Raw genomic sequence first — 20,124 nt, 5'->3', positions numbered from 1 at the left:
TCACTGTTCAACATTTTATTTGGTAGATTCTGTATTTGTGTACAACAAGTTCAAGTATATATATACCATATATGTATACTCTATTCCTTTTTCCTCACATAAAAAGAAGCATTGCATTTTACTAAGACAATGTTATGTCTTCAAGTTTTTCTGGGTGCAGATGGATGATGATATTTTAGATTTCACCGACTTTAACATGAGGCGATGGAGGTGGAAGGATTCTCTTAACAATAAATCATCTCATTGCACCGGGCAATTTGGACTTAGTTCCTGTGTTCTTTGGAACGTGTGAATAAACAGGTGATCCTACGTAACTCTGAGGGCTAAGATGTCGAGCGTTGCATCACAAAGCTTTGTGTCCCACCCACTGCATGTTGGGTGACCCCCACCCACCCCCCGCTCCCCGGCCTAACTCCATCAGTCCACGTACATAGGAGAGATAGGAGAGGCTGGGATCTGATCCAGGATGCGACATACGTAACTGGCGACGTCCACGAAACGCTCTTCGTACATCAGAATGAAGGGATGTTTCTGGAGGAGAGATACAGTGAGCGTCAGACTGATGTGTGTGGCACTGAGGAGCTTTCTGATTTCATAAAATAAAAAAATCATTGAACAAATGTGTTGTTCCTGAGACAGCAATGTAGTTTAATGTTCTGTATCCAAAATCCTCAAACAACTGTTCGCCAGAAGAACAAGACGAATAGTTCCTACAGGTATTTACTTGTCTTAAAATAAACTCAGCAAACAACTTGGAACACATGGTGGAATATATTAACCCTTGCTTAAATTTGAAGCTGTAAATCTCTTTTTTTTTTTTAACACTTGGGGGCAGCGAAAGAAGCTAAAACACAACAGTGACATCTGATCACCATATAAAGTTCTTGTGGCCACCCAAGTCCAATGTTTTGGCTTTTTAGCTTTGTTTTGGTCACTACCAACTATTAAAAATAGACTTATAAATATTCAGTTTGCTAGATGCTTCACTATGTTCACCAGCTAATCACTAACTAATGTGTACAGTGGCTAAAACAATGTACAGTAAATTTTTCATAGCTTTTCCTACTACTGCTACAGAGATGTTGAAAAGAGCTAAGTTTGAAGAATGGGCTGAAAGAGGCTAAAAGGGGAACTGCAGAGTTGGATGAGGGTTAAGGCATCATGCTCAGAAACAAACTTTTAACTACTAACTTCAGGCTGGTGTACTGATTTGTGTGACTTGCATTGAACACTGAAGAAAAGTCCAATAACTTACCAGAAGCTCCCTGTACTTTGGCCTTTTTGATTCATCCTTTGTAAGGCTGGACAGAAAAAACAAAAAGAAAACAAGTATTCAGCGGTGACTGCACTCTATTTTAGATTAACATGATTAGAAACAATCAGAAACATTACAGAACACTTAGGACCCACTGAAAATCTCAATTTCCGTGAGATCTCATAAATTTAACTCATTAATAAAATGATTATTATTTTCTAGACTGTATAAACGTGCTGAAATTGCAAAATGAGAAAAGATAAATAGTAGCACAGAAATAGCAATGTAAAGCTTAAAGACACTTTCACCGGTTCATATACAAAATAAAAGTCCTTATTTGTAAACTCTTAGTAGGGAGATCACTTCAAGGCTCTCACATTTCTGACCCTTTTAAAATCTGTCAAAAAGAGAAAAAATTAACTTAAGGTCCAATTACTGATTTTTTTTAGTTTTTTTTTTTTTTCGCTTTAAACCGTTTTCCAGGGTCTTCATCAGAGAATGAGGTTAGCTCGGTTGACATGGAGACTCCATTGACTAATGAAGACCATGTGATGTGGTCAGAAGCTGCGGTGAAAACCTGGTAAGTTTATCTTTGTTGTCAAAGTTGTTAAAGAAAGAACTTTAATGCTGTTTTAAAATGTTTTCAGTAATAGAGGATGTTGATTTAACTGGTACATATTCATATATATGATACTTAATTGACTGTATGTATACAGTATGTATGCAAGTAAGGCTGTATGTAAGGCTGTATGTATTGGTGCATACCATAGGTTAACAAAGTTGATGAACTTGGGGGAGAACTGCCTCTCCTCTGAGTTGCTGAGCTGGGGAGGTTCACCTTTCACCACTTGTGTCAGCTGATCAAAAACACTATTCCACTTGGGGTAAGGAAACCTTCCGGTGGCCAGCTCGTACTGAAAGCAAACACAAACCAGCGACTGTTATGAGCAGATTTGCCTTCTTGCAGCAGCTGTTCATTCAAACTGGCTCAGACATAACATAGGTTAAGATTTCATGTTAAAGCTGCGTCTTACCAGGGTGATTCCCAAGCTCCACACATCAGAGCGGACATCATAGCCTTGTCTGGAAGCACTGGGGTCTATCCTTTCAGGCTGAAACACACACAAAATATATTATGTAAAGATTAGGTCAAAGAATTACATTTTTTAAAGTCTGTTTAATCTCAGAACATCTTGTTTCTGTCTGTTTCTTTCTATCTGCCTAACTGGCCTTTAAGGGGTATCCTGATATCTGAACATCCGTCTATGTCTCTGACAGATTTAGCTGTGAGTTTTTCAGTCGTACCGCCATGTAAGGCCTGCAGCCTGCGTCTCTGGTCTTGGCTATGGAGTCCACCAGCTGGCCGCTGATGCCAAAATCACACAGCTTGATGTTACCCCTTCGGTCCATTAGAATGTTGGAAGGTTTGATGTCTGAAATAATGGAAAAGACATTTTATACAGAGTAACATTAACAGAAGTGAACCAAGGTTTTCAATGCACGTACCAACAGAAATGTTTTGATACTGCCAGCTGCCAGTATTTTGTTCTGACATGACATACCTTTAAGAGGCAGTGTAAAGAGATTCACCGTCATTTTGTTTTCATACAAAAAGAATGAGCGTTCTTTATTAACACCATACTGTAAAAAGTGAGATTTTCATCTCTCTTTTTTGATTATAAAGCAGGTCCACATGCTGTATAAATGTAAGTATCAAAATACTCAGTCTGCGGAGAAATGCACCCGGCCTGTATTCTGAAACTGTGCCTTTAAACGAGTCATCAGGACTTCTGTACAGTCCCCATCCCCCATCAGCCCCCAGCACAGTGATGGCAAAAACACAGCTGAAAAACACAGTGGGCGGTGCCTGCTCAGGCCTGTGAGAGCTGACCAATCAGAGCAGATGGGGCTTTTTAGGAGGGGGTTCTTAAAGAGACAGGCACTAAAACAGAGTTCTGGCAGAGGGTGAATAGAGGTGCTGCAGCAATGAACTGAAACTGAGCAGAATATGGGACCTTTAAATTCAATAACATGGCCTCTGAACTTTAATTAAAACAATTTTACAATAATGATAAACTTACCTCTGTGAATTATTTTCAAGTTTTCTTTTAAGTGGTTCAGTGCTTTAACGGTCTGTTGAACACAAAATAAAACACATCACTTCTGTTTCCATGATATGCACGGTATGAAATCAAAATGTGCAAAAGACAGAGTGAATCCACTACTCACCGCTAATGTTATTTTGCCTAATATTTCCTCTGGAATGACGTCATCTAATGCACAATATACATATTTGTAGAATTTGTCTAATGAGGTAGACATAAGCTCCATACAAATCCAACAGTCCCCCTAAAAACAGAGAGTCTGCAGTTAGTTTCCTGAAGGTTTGAGTTCATTTCTACAAAAACATCCACTGTGTGCTGGAGCTGGTGTCACTACATCAGTTAAATATTAGATCTCTAAGAAATGTTGCTACATAGTAAACACAGGTAATATTAGAAGGCAGAGCGAGAGTGAGATTCAGTCAGACCTCTCTGAAGAGAGCGCCGTAGAACTGAACAATGTAGGGACAGTCACTACTCCTCATCACCACGTCGAGATCCATCAGCAGCTGCTTCTGCTCCTTCTCATCCACAGTGGAGCGAATCCTCTGAGAGACACAACACAAGAACACATTCACAGTTCAGTCTTATTCTTACTTTCCACAACATGTACTACACCTGGATTCAGGTTTACAGTTATGGATTCAAGCTCTCATTATCACACAAACGATTTGTTTTTCTTTTCACTTTGTGCAATATACGTATGTATTGCAATGGTAAATTTAAAACCAAGAAAAATTCATGTCACTGCACACTGGGGTTTAATGAAATCTGTGACAATCAATCAATCAATCAATCAATCGATCGATCGATCAAATATCAATATCAATTTTGAGACATGTCAGATTGTGCGATGAACCTGATCATTGATACGATTCTATCTGATCAAAATTAACTTTTAACACGCTGATCATTTTCATATTAAGATCTAATCACAATGCAGGCAGAATGGAGACTGCAATACAGCGCTGAGTTTTCCACCTGATTGTGACTGATGGTCCTGTTTGCCTCCACTTTTCCCAACTAAAAAGGTTCTCCAGCCCCTGACATGCTACAGCTTGTTCATATTCCTTACTCAAAAGCAAATGTAGGTATCACCTGATGAGTTAAATCAGCCATGCTGACACATCTCATCTCATTAGCAATACAGTTTAAACATCTGCCTCACTTATTAAATATGTGGCTTTTGCTGTTTTCCCCTGAAGAATAAAAATCTTAATGTTGTATTTCACACAGGAAACCAACACCTTCTTAAATATCAAGTTCAAGGACTTTTCACATCTAATTCTGAAATTCAAGGACCTGTCTCAGCTTAGTTTGAGACACAGACTGAGGCCGTTATAACACTGAGAATACAATGAGAACTCTTTACAGAAGTTCACAGACAACAATTTAAAAAATATGTCAAAGAACTTCAATATATATTCTTGCACAAAATATATAAATTCAAGCACCTTCAATGACATCTTTCTATTTATGTATATTTTCAAAAATGTACAAAGCCTTGATTTTTTTTTTTTTGCCCCTCAAACTCACAAACTGGAAGATTTGTCAGAATGTGGGAATGAGCTAAACTCAGATGAGGTGTGTCTGTCAGTGTAAGAGTCAACAGCAGGTCACCTTGACAGCCATGATCTGGCCCGTGGGTTTGAAGACCATCTTGTTGACGGAGCCATACGCCCCGCGACCGATCTCTCCGAGGTCTCTCAGATCCTCTGCAGTGAAGTCACAGTGCTGCTCTGGAGAGATCTTCAACTTCCCCGACGACTCGATACTGTGTCTCTGCAGACGCTCTCTGGAGGGTGAGACAGGATTGGACGAGGCAGCATGTGAGAAAAAAGGGAAGGGGCCACAGGAAGGGTAAGGACAAGAGAGACAGGACAGTGTGGAGCCATGACAGGAACATGCATTATAGATTAATGTGGATATGATGAATATTTAATTAGTAATTCCCTAATCTGGAATGTTTAGAAGGTTACATATCGGTATCCTCCTCATCTGAGCTGTAACCTTCGTTAACTTAGTCAGCTAGCCTCTTGTCCATGAGTAAATCAACGCTTCCTTTCGTGTGGTGATACAGAAAGAAAACTGTTCCTACATGAAACTGCTCACAACAAGGTCTGTGAATGATCTTAGGTCATAATATCTGGAAAGAGACATTGCTGTTGAGTTCTTCATATTCATTTTTTGGCTCTTTGAGCACCACAAACACAGTGCCGTTTAGTTACATTATATCCGAGAGAAGACAGACATCTCTACAGCTGATATCTCAACAACTCACACTAAAACAATCGAGATGACACAATATCGCTGCAGGTAAGAAGAAAAATATGTTGTTTTGATTTTGGTGTGAAATGTCCTTTTAACTATGAAACTCTTCATTAAAGGGACCTCATGGACTTTCTGACCACTAGAAGTGCTGTGGATGTTTTCAAGATGGGGTTCTTGTTCTGTTTGTTTCTAAAGCACGTACAAAGACATGCACATATGTTATTCACAGTCCTACTGATGATTATATACGACAACAGTTGATGAGAAATGTACCAACATGTAAACAAAGGCCAGCAAGACGGCGGCTAGCGTGCAAATGTAGATGGAAATAAAGTCAGTATAAAACTCTTCCAAAATTGACTTAGAAAATGTTTCATAAGGAAGGAAATGCATTCAATATGTTTATTAGGTCCAAGGATATATAAAATGTGTTTTGGTGAGATAAAGTGATTTTAAACAAAACTTTCTTTAAAAAAAACCCACATGGTAACTTTCAGTTCTTGGAGGCTGCTGTAATTGTTAACGATCATTTTTTTTTAAAAAAGCTCAGCAATTCTAGAAAACTGCTGACAGACAGGATAAACTCACACAGAAGTCTTATATACAACACAATCATGACAAACAGAGTTCCCGTGAGATGCCACCATCAGCTGTCTCTACTCACATGTGAGGGTTCTGGAAAGAGGGAGGTGTTGGATTGAGCGGGAGCCTGGAGGTTGGTTTCACTGGAGGGTTGGCGAAATTCAGCTTCAGAGCTTTACGTTTACCTGGCAGGACAAAGAGAGGAACAGATCCAGACTCCCACAACATGCACAGCACACTGTGGGTTCAACCAGCTGGTACCAACAGTGTGATAAATGCTCGTCTTACCTCAGCAACTTCTGTCTCTAGCACTTGAGATAAGCCTTTACATGTGTGATAGAAGCTATATTAAGAAATAAATGCCACAGTATGACCCCAAGAAACAGCACATTATTGTGCCTTCTACACTGAAATCTGGCTATCAGGTCAGTAGAGAATGGTGAGGAGAAAACTGATATGGCATTAACGTGATTTAAAGATCCATTCATTTAGAGGTGTTTGTGTCCACAGACTGACCTTTGGGTTATCTCAAGCTCTTCTCAAGATCAGAGGAAGCACACAATGCATTTTGAACACAAGCAAAGTGCCCACAGGTACGGGGGCTCCCAACAGTCAGATACCACACCAGTTCTTTTAGCTGTACACAATACCTTTTCATCCCAACAACATGCAGTGGGGTCCAAAAGTCTGAGCCCACATTGAAACTATCTAATATTGTTGTGTAAACCTGGAAATTATAAGAAAGTTTGAGGAGTCACCAAGTAAATGAAAGAGTGGGAACTCAAATTGTTATTCTAAGCAAAGAGGGTCCTTCTCAACATCAAATCATGTCTGCTCTAAAGGTTTCTAAGAGGACAGTGCATGGAACTCTAATACACTTTACAAGACAGCCTTCTTTTGACTGATCATGCGTTGGATACAACTGATCCAGTATCTGTAGTGTCTCAGAGCACAAGGAGCAGCTTCTAAGCCACTTCTCAGGAGGGAAATAAGGACACTTGAGGTGGGCCAAGAAATACCAGAAATTCAGTGGATGACTGCAAAAAAGGTTTTATTTGTTGGATTTGGACACCTGCACAGAATTGACTCCACCCTGACCAAGGAGAAGCACCAAACTATTGAGTCCATGCAGCTCAAGTGTAGCTGTCAAGATATTCTGAAATTCATGTACTATTTTCAAAGATTCAACAATTCAAGCAACAGGACTGGTGGCCTCAGACTTTTGGACCCTTGAATTCTGTATGTAATACAGTTTTTGTAAGGCATTAGAGCCAAAAAGAGCTCCACTGCAGGATACTGATACTGGGAACCCCTGTCCAAAACATTTCCATTGAGAACTTAAAAAAAAAAAAAAAAAGTGCAAATCAAACCTGAACAGTTCCCCTGAGATATCAAAATGACCCAACACTTAAATAGCACTTGATTCCAATTAAAGACTGAATCAAGTCAACAGTGTTTGATACCTGTAAGTGGATATTTGGGTGTATCCACAGAAAATAACTTCCAATCACACTAACTTCTATGAAAGTGCTGATTTTCAGTGTTGAGTCATCTTTGCCATGCCCTGTTCAACCAGCTCTTGAATGCAAACAGGTCCCTTAACCTTTAAGCCCAAGTGCAAATGAATCTCTCTTGGTCATAACTGAATTGGTGACAGTAGCAGTGAACAGTGGACAGACTCCCCAACTACCAGAGCACCACACAGGCTGTTTCAATAGTACACAGTGGCGTCCTTTCACCTGTTTTATCCAATTACACATGAGCATGATAAAATCATCCAGAATGCGGAGCTCAGTATGAACGCTGATCAATCACCAGGCAGCAGTTCGCCCAGTCCTCAGCCAATGATTGAACAGAAACAGGCTCAGTGAAAGTCAGTGAGGAGAGGAGACCACTGTAGACTACTGAGGTGTACCCACAAAGAGTAGAGGTCGGTGTGCTTTGTGTGCGAGTCTATTGCTTACTTTGGGACACTCCAGACAGGCTTATCTGAAACCCTGAAGTAAAGGAAAGAACATTTTACTACATTTTCTTTGGGCTTGTGTGTGTGTGACTGGGTCATGATTCTAAAGTGCCATCCTAGCAAGAGCCAATGCTGAAAGTGGAATAGAGGGCAGGTCAATTTACTTACTTACTTACTTACTGAAAGTAATGCCATGTTTTGGTGGGTCTGGTTCAGTGCACTGACAAGCAGCTGTACGTGGAACTTCATGTGACTCCATTGTATTACCAGTGGAATGAGGAATAGTTAGCTTTTAACATGTCTAGTCAATACTAGCCCAGTAGCAGAGTGTAAACGACTACTTGATTGCTTTGGTCTTTTGCTCTCTTCTTTTAGTCCCTGCAGTTAATCACTTTAGTACTATTTCACATCCAACAATAAAGTAAGTGACACCGAGGCCCAACTGATGCTTTGTTTTAGTGGCCAATTGTAAGTGGTATATCGTGGCCGGCCGTTGGTATGCTGCTGCTGTTGTTCTTCTGTCATAAAGCACTCACAGCCTGTCAGTCATGTTCCACTGACAGGACACACTTTTCACCGGCATATACCGTGTATAACTGGTGGCTTATGCCATAACATTGAGTGGAAGATGATAATGATCGGCAGCTGCCTGTCACTGATGTCATGAACACAAGGCGGTGATTAATGAGTTTAGAAATAAGGAGGCAAACACACACGCCCCTGTCTACATCAGTGGAGCTGAGGTGGAGCAGGTGAACAGTTATAGTGTCCTGGGGATCAACATTACAGAGAATCTATCATGGGTGTCACATCACCACAAAGCTCAGAATTTGTAATTGTATTGTATTTCTTTAGAAAACTTAAAAAGGTTAAATTCCTTCGCCAAGATCTTTTACACATCTTTTACAGAAGACTGGAACATCACAAACTGGCATGTCTTGTGGACAGCCCAGGACAGGAAGGCTCAACAATATATGAATATATCCACATATTAGCCTATAACTAATGCAGAGTGTTGATAAACCTTTGAAAAAGTGTTACCTTTAATGCCATCTGTATGCAAAAAGGCAATATGACAACTTTTTTTTTCCAGTAATGGAATATGTCAGTGAGAACTGTCATGCCAGTGGAACACGAGTAACAAATCATTAAAATAATCAAGTCATACTAAGTTAAATACCACTGAAAAATGGCCATTTGGCACTAAAACCGGGGTGGCACACTACTGGTATGTGCCAGTGGGAGTGGCACTGATCTGAGGAGCACAAGTGACAAATGTATAGGCGGCACACAGTCAGAAACGCTAACAGGAAGTGATGTTCGCCAGTGGACCATGGCTGACATTCTGTTATGCGATTAAGCCAGAAGAGAGAGCAGCAGCATACCAGACGTTAACACAGGCATACCACTAAGAAGTGAGACGTGTCACTCAGACAGACGGGTTGGTTTGATGCAGTGTCTCATACAATGGGGTCTGTCTACTGTGTCTAGATAAGATCATATGGAAACTTGATTAAAACATGCAGATAAGTAGATAAAATTCAGGTTTGACAAAAAAATATATATATGAATGGAATTTGGAAACAAACAGAAACATATGATAAACACATTTAGGAGGGTATGGAAGATTTGAAGGAATTCCTGTGCCAAGGTCTGGCCTAAACAAAGACAATGTAAACCCCCAACAGCAGACTGAACTCTAGTAAAATAAGTGTGAATACCTGTTTCATTTTGACATCTCCAGCAGGTGTTGGTTTCTGTAAGGTTTAGATAAAACATTTGATACCAGACATCTGCCACAGAGTGAGAACATGCAACTCAGACCTGTTACTGTACTGCTGTTTGTTCGGGTTACTGCAAGACAATCAGCTACCACCGACACATCCATTATCAGACACGACCTTGTCCGACCTGCTCTACGTCCTTTTTACAGTCACATTTAGACAGCACATCACATGAACAGCGAGCCTCCTGTATGTAAAACCGTTCATTATTATGTGTGACTGCACACAGAGGTTTATGAAGCTACACGGGCTGCCAGCTGACACTGGTGCTTTGTCATTACTGTAAGTTAGCTCATTGCATCCTCTAATAAACAGCAGGGAGCCAAACAGTCAAATAGACACGATTGCTGCCAGTTGAGCTAAACTGCTGTAGGTTTGGCTTTCCGTCCGATAATGGATTTACAGTGTGGAGGCTGCATCGCAAAACATCATATAGCTAGAAATGCACAGCCCTATATCATGATAAGCACCGAGATATATAGTGTCAGTACAGAAGTAAAGTTACAAACTGAGCAGTTCATCACATTATTAAACGACAGAAGTAACAACAGCCTAAATGAGAAGGGGCTTTGGGACGTTCGTTGTTTAAAGATGAATGGTGACATGTTGAACAGAAGGACCGTGTCTGACTTTAACTTTCTTTTTGTTTCCGCTCTTTGCTGTGTTGCATTCAAACAGTGGCCTGGCTCACACACACTCTTCAGTGTAGGCCTTGGTGCTACTTGTAGCAACCTGGTGCTAATAATATCGGCGAACACACATTCTTGGATGCATCTTTACACCGCCACACGTTCGGGACTTCGGTTTTTGTTTCTACTGAGATTGACGACAGACTCGAGGAGTGGAAACAATCCACGGTGTCAGTACAGGTCGGTCGGTACACAGCGGGACAGGGGCGACTTCACCGCGGCTAACCTGGTAGCCATGTAGTCACAGAGAGCCCCTTCAAGCTAGCCAAAGAAAGCTAGAGCGATAGCGGAAACTGTGCAGTTCAGCCTTCAAAGTAAAAGCGCACAGTGTCCCTTAGCTCACTTTACTCGAGAGTACTACTACACCATTGTACCTCTTGTTGGAACATTCCGTTTATTATTTTTTGTATGTAATTTTTTAATTGAGTTGATCGCATAAATAAGCAAACACCATATTGGGAATTTATTCCGGCCAACCACGCAGATTCTATTTTGAAAGTTCTGACCGGAAAGCTTGAATCAATCCTGCACTCTTGACGATGGTTTTTTCAGGTTCTGGGAAGCTACGAGCTACATTTTCCTACTAACTCCTCAGTCCTCAGTTGAAATAGAAAAACACCAGATAAAGGCTAATGTCACCTACCCTGCATGCTGCTACTCTGCGTCTGCTGGTGAAAATGGTGCGACGTGGATCCAACAATGTTGCTGCTGTTGCTGGAGCTTGTGGAGTTGCTGTCAGGACTGGGAGTCGCCATTGTTGTGTTGGATTCCGGCAGCAGCGCTCAGGCTGCAATGCAGAGTGAAACTTCGCCCTCTCTGCCTCCAGACGGGACACTGCGCCACCTGAACGCAGCAGCTGCACCACGGCCACGTCTGTGCCGCTGCTGCCTCCACGGCCTGTCGGAAATACAGGAAATCACGCGTCACAGCGCAGTGCCTGACATATTTCACTCAGTATTCTATCACGTATTCAAATCAGTCCACATTTTATTTCACACATCCCTCATTATATTCCCACGGCCTATACTGTATATGTATTCCCTCAACTTTCCACAAAATGATTCAACAAAATAGCGAAGAACACAAAAGTAGGCATGCTCCTTTAATCAACATTGTTAATGTGCAGATTCACGTACGTTACACCGTCTGAATCAGTTTAGCATGTGCGTATTTCATATTTCATTTCGATATATCACATAGATTTATCATATTCTATAGTTGATAAAATATTAATAACCTTAACTCAAGGTGCACTCACTAGCTAAATCAGAGGTTTCAACCACATGTCTTTGTCAGTGGATGGAAATCTGTTTAGTTGCCATGGTTCTATCCAGTATAAGAGAATACTATTTATATCTTCCTGTTATCACATAATATGTGCATAATTTTGATTAGTGACACGTGATTATATCACCACTTTGTCATCTTCAAGCAAAAACCCCAGTGTTAATGTACCGGCACTATGTAAGGGTTAAAGCTGGGGTTCATAATCCAACTTTGAGTAACACTTGTCTCTGAAAAACTTACGTGAACTTTCCTTTGCTTTATTACAGACAGACAGCTAGTATCTCCCACTTTCCCATGTAACCTGAATGCAGCATGAGATGCCAGAGATGTGAGCGTGACATAGCTGTGCAACTACTGCTGTTATAAAGATGTTTATTCAGCATATTGTTTTACATTGTACATCATACAGATGTGCACTCTTATCACCTGGAAACTGGTCAATACATCAGTTATAGTTCCACTGCACTGTCATCAAATATCTCACTATATTACATTGTTCAGAAAATATGTGCATCAGAAAATCAGTTTGTGTGCAACATGCAATAAAGGCACCAATTGCAATAAAAAAAATCACTTGCTTCTTAAAATATGTGCATTTAAATATGCAAATGATATCATTTGTCCCCAGATTAAAACACAACCGATGTATAAGATGTATTTCACAGTCATTTTCTAAAAAAAGACCCAAAACAGAAAAAAATAAAAATTAAAGTGCAGTAAATTATCGGAGGTACTGCATTTGTTCTTCTGAGGTAAGTGGACTTGCATCTAAAAACACAGACCAGACTGTATGTAAGTGTGTGTTTTTGTAATAGTTGTCTATACTTCACCTTTAAAGAAATGTACACCTTGGCATTTAAAGCAACTTTAACAAACTATTTTTACCTTAAAACAATGCTACAAAATAACTTTAATGTTAAAGTGACAACCCCCTTTTGCTTGCTCCTGCACTATGTAACTTCAGTGAGCAGGTAGGATCAAGGTGTGTTAACGCTTTACAGCAGTACATCACACACAACGCTAACTGTCACTGATTTTGGTGAAACTGGAACATATGTTATGGAGAAAACATTTTCTGGTTTTCCCTCAGACGTCCTCCGGCACCGCCAGCAAAGTAACAGAACCAGGCTGAGCAGCCTCTACAGACATCGTGACAGAGGTGAAGAGGCTGAAGAGGACATCATCAGAGAAAACTAACAATTGACATTTACCGAGCAAGAGGCCAGACAGGAGATCAATGAGGATGTTGAGAAAGAAAAAGAGACAGTGACTGAGTAAGAGGCAACGGTCTCAGACTGGCTTCTTTTATCGTTGGTGTTAGCCAGTAGCATGTGACAGCCAGGTGTTATTGTCTCTGGTTCAGGATACGTTAGCTTGGAGTGCGTTACTGTTCTGAGCTGTGTGCAAACTTTGACTGCTGCATGGCAAAAAGTTTAAGATGTAATGTTATTATGATGTGCTGAGTTTAGTTTGTAGCTAGCACGTTAGATTATAAAAAAGTTAATTGATTTGTAACCGTTTGTTACAGAAACCTGGGATTTATATTACGACAGTTGCGCTCAGAAATGTTGGGGGGGGGGGTCAAATCACACAAAACACAAATTACTACATAATGTTGCTTTAAATCTTAATAAAAGAATGTAAAGTTAAACATTTCCATTATCATAACTTAACTCATTTGTAAATGTCCATCAGCCCTCTGCTAGGGGACAGGAGATAAATGCATCAATGTTTTTTAAGTGACTTGCAGAATTCCCTGACTTTTCTTTGATAATGTCACAAACATCCTCTAAATTTCCCAATCTGGAATATACTCTTTCAATCCCAAGATATCCCAAAAGCCTTGATTACAGTATGGGTCATTTTGCCCTATGATCTGCGTCACTTTGGCGCCCTGGAAAGAGAAACACCCGATCTTTGATCCTGCCGTTCCCTTTCAGCACCATCCTGTTCTCATACACAGAGACCGTGCCAAAGGCATTGTCATCAGGTGGAGTCTCAATCACCCCCTCTAATGTCAAGTGGTGCACTCCCGTGTTTTTATCCTGATGGTATCCACCGTCATGGTCGTGTCCTGCCATGAAACACACCACACTGCTGTGGGATCGTATGATGGCCAGGAGCTCATCGTAGTTCCAGGCAAGGCAGATGGGGTCTGTCGAGTACGGGTGTACAGGGAGGTGACCTGGGAAAGAAGAAAAACATGTCTGGTATAGTGTGGAGCAGCACTGGATTTAATGATCTGAGAATGAGACTCAAGAATCAACCATCTTTCTTCTGAATCGCTTTAACAGTTTGCCTACATACAGTGTTGCTTTAATTTTCCACCTTAATGCATAGGCTCGCCTCTCCTCTCTGTCTCTCTCTACCAGCAACATCATCTGCTTTTTTCGTCAGCATTAAGTTTTATAAGGCAACAAACACACCTTGTATTTAGGGTTTTTTGTCACCTGTGATTCCACTGTCAGCAGGTTATGTTGTCTATAAAATGCTAAGATGGGTTGCCAAATATACTTGGGTGGCCATTAATGTACCTGGGCTGCTCACCCAAGTAAAACGTGTGTGTGGGAAACACTGATGTACACAATATATTGGACTTCTACTGGAACCCATCGGATATCGTCTGAGGACAATTCTGTCTCAAAGGGCAGCAGCAAATATTTTAGGCTTCCAGTGTAGCCAGTAGATATCAGGACATCACATAACCGGGTCAGTTCCCCCTCTGTGCACTGGTATTTTTTAGTCCGATTAGCAACTTGAGACAGGAGAATGGACGTTTTTTTTAAAGCAAATAAAATTCGCCATGTTACAAATGATAGCTCTTTAGGGCTCGAGACTAACGGCGTCCGGTCACTGCGGGACAATAGAAAACGTGGTCAGGCAGACAGAGATTTTCTCCGGGACACCTCTGGGTTGAAACAGAGTTTTGTACGTGTACAGTATGTATGACTATCACTTAGCAAATGACAAACTGAACCAAGCACTGACTACAATGGCGCACGTCTTCTCGTGCTGTTACAGTCACTGGCTGACTACTTAAGAAGCAAAGAGAGCAAAAAGCAAAAAGACATGGTGAACTCTATCGATGGCTGATGCATGGACTGTTTACTTGTATGCAACCACAGTCGGCTCAAACGTATTTGGTCAATACTTCTTGGACTAAGAACAGAAACCAGTATCAAAATGTTGCCGCTCGCTTTCAAATGCACACACGGCACCTGTTTGCAGAGATTACATACACTGCAGCTGATACTAACTCCACAAGGCCTCCTGGTTAGATAGACTCACCTCGTAAACTGTAAAATGACATGTCAAAGAAATCAGCAGAGTTCAAAAGGAACAATTAAACATTTAAATTAAGGTCAAATTCTGTTTTCACTGGTCCGAACTGCCATGACAGTGCAGTGGTGGCTGAGGAAGTGGGTAAACACTGAATACTGCCTGCATGCCCACAGGTAAAGTCAGAGTAAAACGACACATTGTGATTCAAAACAACTACAGAGTGTACATAATGTGACGTTTTACTCTGTGACTTGTTCTGGAGGCGAGTATGAAAATTAATCTTCTTATCACAAAATGTACAATTCATTCAAATAAACATTAGTATTTAAATTATTTTACACAGTAAACATAAAAAGTCTGATAGTTTATCACACACACACTCACACAGACTATGACACAACAGTAAAAGCATTGCTGATTCCTTCAGAGAGAAGTGATGATGGTTTTGGCTGTCAGGCCATCAGCTCTCCCATCAAAGTCAGAAGACAGTTATCACATAAATAGGGAAAAAAACTGTTGGAGCAGGTGTATCAGTGACGCTCGAGAGGTGAAGCGTACTCGGGGCTCACTGGTTGGAAGGAGCAGGCTGAACACCCTGCAGTCGGCTGGACCGTGCAGTCAAACGGGGTTAGATAAACCTGGTGGGCATCAGAACCTGCTCTGTTTAACTGTACTGGATACTGCTGTCATGGCTCCACAGCAGCTGGTCTGACATGTCACTTCAACTTCTACAAATGCTTGAATGGGTACACTGCAAACCTTACATGGCTTACTTGCTGTACATACTGTATTTCCACTTGAAAGATGTCAGAAGTCAAAGATAATTGAATGAGTTCACACTCCGGGTTTTACTTACTGACAATTGTGACTTTTTCCTGCTTCTCATCAGCCGAGGACAGAACAGAATCCAGCCAGTCCAGCTGGTCCTTACTGAACCCACCGTTGAACATGGTAAACCTCCGCTGCACGCCCCTCGTATCTGAAACACAAAATAGGAAAATTCAGAACTCGGCCACTGTTAGTCACCCTGGGGTGTGTGAAGTGGCATAAGTGGAATAAAAAACCATATGAATTAACGTATTGAATGATCAAAACTAAGGTGCCTCCTGTCTACAACTACTGCTAACTGACTGTGCCTTTGAGCAAGGTGCTTCAGATGAACATGCTCCAGTAGAGCTGCTCAGGGACTGAGACACACACTGACATGTCCTTCACACTGTGAATGTTTATGGAGCTAAATCAGGGTCAAATGTTTTGTACTTGAAAAAGTAAAATTTGAAACTGAAATTTCAAGTTTTGATCTTGAATTTTGAAAAATACATCAACGTATTCAAAATAAAAATAAATGTACAAAAAGTTTTTTCAGGTTAAAAATAATTATGATCAACTCTGGTAATTCTTTTGAATAAATCATTTATTTTCATTTTTCACTTTCATATGTTTTGATATTTGGGATCCTATTTCTTTCAGTTGCATGTTTTATCTTTTCAGATTCAAATCTTAGTTTTTTTTCAGTTTCAGATCTTTCTTTTTCAGTTTCAGATCTTTCTTTTTCAGTTTCAGATCTTTCTTTTTCAGTTTCAGACTTTTGACCCTGATCTAGCGTGGGGGGCATGGCATCAACTGAGAGGGGTGTGGAATCATGACAGACAGCTTAACCAAAAGGCTACAGACCTTCCCCTATCATGTTGCCTTCAGGGAACGTAGGATCTAAAACGATTCGGCTACGCCACATGATTGGCAGTGAAAAAACTACTGTCAGTGACAAACTTCCATTTGCACACCATGCACGAATATCCTGCACGGCTAAAACTGTTTTAATTTCCAAGGCTGTTTAGATGTGAGATGTGGAAGCTGTTTTAGACAGTACTGAGGAACAATTGTAGTACAGGAGCGACAAAATCACGCCAGATTGTGCACAGACACCCACACTTTAAGTACTGAAATGTCCGATTTCCACGTAGCACTGTGAATGCCTCGCAGTTCTGCTGGCTCACCTGCTGGACCCAGCACACAGGTGAGAAAAGTAAGGTTGGGAAATCGTGATAAATATCAAAATGAGAGGTCGTTTTGTGTTTTTTTCAGCACCCCATGCATTCCTGCAACCACAAAACAGCACTACCTTTAATCAAATTAACAGCAGTATCAGTATTTTTCACGCAGTACATAGGCTAACGTTACTACCTACTACTGCGTTAGCAGCCACTCGATGCTAACGTTAGCCCTATGCTTAACCTCTAGCTTTGACAATTCACCACTTAAAAGATGTCAGAAACATTGTATGTTGTTACAAAACGACCTCTCATTTTGATATTTATCACGATTTCCCAACCTTACTTTTCTCACCTGTGTGCTGGGTCCAGCAGGTGAGCCAGCAGAACTGCGAGGCATTCACAGTGCTACGTGGAAATCGGACATTTCAGTACTAAAGTGTGGGTGTCTGTGCACAATCTGGCGTGATTTTGTCGCTCCTGTACTACAATTGTTCCTCAGTACTGTCTAAAACAGCTTCCACATCTCACATCTAAACAGCCTTGGAAATTAAAACAGTTTTAGCCGTGCAGGATATTCGTGCATGGTGTGCAAATGGAAGTTTGTCACTGACAGTAGTTTTTTCACTGCCAATCATGTGGCGTAGCCGAATCGTTTTAGTTCCCTGAAGGCAACATGATAGGGGAAGGTCTGTAGCCTTTTGGTTAAGCTGTTTGCCATGATTCCACACCCCTCTCAGTTGATGCCATGCCCCCCACGCTAGATCAGGGTCAAAAGTCTGAAACTGAAAAAAAGATTTGAAACTGAAAAAAAATGATTTGAAACTGAAAAAGAAAGATCTGAAACTGAAAAAAAGATTTGAAACTGAAAAAAAACTAAGATCGGAATCTGAAAAGATAAAACATGCAACTGAAAGAAATAGGATCCCAAATATCAAAACATATGAAAGTGAAAAATGAAAATAAATGATTTATTCAAAAGAATTACCAGAGTTGATCATAATTATATTTAACTTGAAAAAACTTTTTGTACATTTATTTTATTTTGAATACGTTGATGTATTTTTCAAAATTCAAGATCAAAACTTGAAATTTCAGTTTCAAATTTTACTTTTTCAAGTACAAAACATTTGACCCTGATTTAGCTCCATAAAATGTTTCCAATCAGCAGACATGCTCAGTAGACTTTGCTGTTATTGTATAACTTAGTTATATATAGATTTCTCTCAAGTTACAACTTCAGCCGCTCAAATGTTAAAACTAATAATAAATGCCACATTTTAATATAAAATCCATACAAAAATACTTATATATTATTTGTATTGTTCATAAGTAGTATTTGACCACGTATTAAAATAATATAAAATGAAGCTCTATCTGCTCAGCAGGTGAGCACACCTGGGGGGGGACAGTTGAGGTCCTCGTTGTTGTTGTACTGTCGGATCAGGCTCAGGGCCTCCTGGTACTCCTCACTGGACTCCTCTCGGCCCAGAAGGCTCACATCATAGGCGTCCAGCACGACGAACGTGAACCCGGGGAACGGGCTGAAGTGGTAGGCATAGATGTCCCCGGCAGCCTGGCCTCCGCTGGGGCTGCCGTCCGTGCTCGGTGCGCTGTTGAGCTTGGACCGCAGCAGCGCGCTCCTGCTGAAGTTGTAGAACTCGTGGTTGCCCCACACATGGTGCACCTCCACCGGGCCGCAGCTCAGCTCCCTCAGCACGGTGTCCAGCGCTCGGTCGGAGGCGCCGCGGCCCTTGTTGAAGCCGTCGATAATGTCTCCCAGCTGGAGGATAAACTCGGGTCTGACAGCCGACTCTGACCAACTTTCCTGGGCATTCCTGAGCAGCTGGAGGCTGCTCCGGTAGTACCGCCTCCTCGTCCGGCTGTAGTTGTATCCGTCGTCGATGTCTGCGTACTGAATGTCAGCGATCACTCCGAAGGTAAACAGCGGCGGGAGCTCGGGACAGTCGTCCATCCTCGGCGGTGTTGTCCTGGAGGTGACCGAGCTGTGACGGTGCTGACTGTGGCTGCGGAGCGAGCTGACCGCGCAGGAAACACTCACCAGGAACCGGTGTCCTCTGACATGCTGGAGCCCGGCCAGGCTGCTCGGTGTGGGGTCGTTTCCTCTGTCGTCCTCCGCGATGACAGCACACAAACCGACGCTGCCGCTGCGCGTGCTCACTGACGACTGAAGCGCAATAAAAGCAGCGACTTCCGCCTGGATCCTTCAAAATAATGCTGCCAGATAAACAACAAGTGGGTACGGTGTAGCAATACGACCGCCCATTGATTCAAACGTCACCCGAGGGGGTGTGTCTTTCCCTAATAGGCTCCAGCGTCTGCGGCCCATGACATGGGTGTTGGTGTACAGGTTAAACAGCATTATGTCTGCCTTAAAAGGACACTGTGTAGTTTTGGAGAAAAATTCAAACTCAGAATTTTAATTTAATTTACAATATAGGGTAATATAAGGTAATAATACAAACTTTTTTTCCATAAGTGAATAAACAAGCTGTTCTCAGAGGAAAATAAGGTCCCAGAACATCGGTAGAAGCTAGAAAGGTGGCAGCGTCCGCCACACAAAGTAAAGCAGTATAGATTGTGTTGTCCTTCAAGGGCAGTTTGTTTATTCAGTCATGGAAACAAAAAGAGTTTATTTATTTTAAATTAGCCAATCAACATCTTTCTCTAATTTCTTTCTCAGAACTACATAGTGCACCTTTAAGTTATTTTTCTGTGGCTGAAAGCCTCTGACCATGTAGGGTTGACAAATAAAGGCTTTTTCATGTAGTGAGGTCTAGTCCACACATACACAGGTATTTTTGTAAACAGGGTGATGGAGCTATTTGTTTGTTGTTAGTTTGGTTGTGATTTTTGCGATTTACAAGTATTTTTTGTTTGATTATTCTAGATGTTTG

General features: G+C 41.2%; 2 protein-coding genes across 4 annotated transcripts; both read right to left on the bottom strand.

The window, feature by feature from the left end:
* Nucleotides 1–11,520, bottom strand: map2k4b (mitogen-activated protein kinase kinase 4b). 3 transcript variants are annotated; one of them, XM_073489063.1, is made up of 13 exons: nucleotides 11,290–11,520; nucleotides 9,895–9,930; nucleotides 8,175–8,207; nucleotides 6,293–6,395; nucleotides 4,978–5,152; nucleotides 3,786–3,905; nucleotides 3,485–3,604; nucleotides 3,337–3,388; nucleotides 2,561–2,688; nucleotides 2,290–2,367; nucleotides 2,021–2,169; nucleotides 1,256–1,301; nucleotides 1–531 (listed from the first exon to the last, which is right to left on the bottom strand). In XM_073489063.1, exons 1-13 carry the CDS (start codon nucleotides 11,399–11,401, stop codon nucleotides 418–420), a joined length of 1,266 nt encoding a protein of 421 aa, XP_073345164.1. In that variant the 5' UTR covers nucleotides 11,402–11,520; the 3' UTR covers nucleotides 1–417. The 3 variants fall into 3 exon arrangements, with proteins under 3 accessions (XP_073345164.1, XP_073345165.1, XP_073345167.1); XM_073489064.1 differs by lacking the exon at nucleotides 8,175–8,207; XM_073489066.1 differs by lacking the exons at nucleotides 8,175–8,207; nucleotides 9,895–9,930 and having other exon boundaries at nucleotides 11,290–11,519.
* Nucleotides 11,521–12,288: 768 nt separating this feature from the next.
* On the bottom strand, nucleotides 12,289–19,410 carry adprm (ADP-ribose/CDP-alcohol diphosphatase, manganese-dependent). The gene is made up of 3 exons (XM_073488958.1): nucleotides 18,605–19,410; nucleotides 16,072–16,194; nucleotides 12,289–14,118 (listed from the first exon to the last, which is right to left on the bottom strand). Exons 1-3 carry the CDS (start codon nucleotides 19,179–19,181, stop codon nucleotides 13,793–13,795), a joined length of 1,026 nt encoding a protein of 341 aa, XP_073345059.1. The 5' UTR covers nucleotides 19,182–19,410; the 3' UTR covers nucleotides 12,289–13,792.
* Nucleotides 19,411–20,124: the final 714 nt, after the last annotated feature.

Source organism: Pagrus major, chromosome 20, assembly GCF_040436345.1.
Source record: "Pagrus major chromosome 20, Pma_NU_1.0".
Lineage (NCBI taxonomy): Eukaryota > Metazoa > Chordata > Actinopteri > Spariformes > Sparidae > Pagrus > Pagrus major.
This window is presented reverse-complemented; position numbering and strand designations above follow the sequence as displayed.

Excerpts from the sequence above, each read along its gene's own strand:
- map2k4b (XM_073489063.1), bottom strand. The coding sequence starts at position 11,401 with ATGGCGACTCCCAGTCCTGACAGCAACTCCACAAGCTCCAGCAACAGC. Across the intron at positions 9,931-11,289 it reads GCAGAGTAGCAGCATGCAGG|AAACCAACACCTGCTGGAGA; the intron begins GTAGGTGACATT and ends TAAACCTTACAG. Across the intron at positions 8,208-9,894 it reads GAGATGTCAAAATGAAACAG|GGTTTCAGATAAGCCTGTCT; the intron begins GTATTCACACTT and ends CCTTTACTTCAG.
- adprm (XM_073488958.1), bottom strand. The coding sequence starts at position 19,181 with ATGGACGACTGTCCCGAGCTCCCGCCGCTGTTTACCTTCGGAGTGATC. Across the intron at positions 16,195-18,604 it reads CCTCAACTGTCCCCCCCCAG|ATACGAGGGGCGTGCAGCGG; the intron begins GTGTGCTCACCT and ends TTTGTGTTTCAG. Across the intron at positions 14,119-16,071 it reads GGAAAAAGTCACAATTGTCA|GTCACCTCCCTGTACACCCG; the intron begins GTAAGTAAAACC and ends CTTCTTTCCCAG.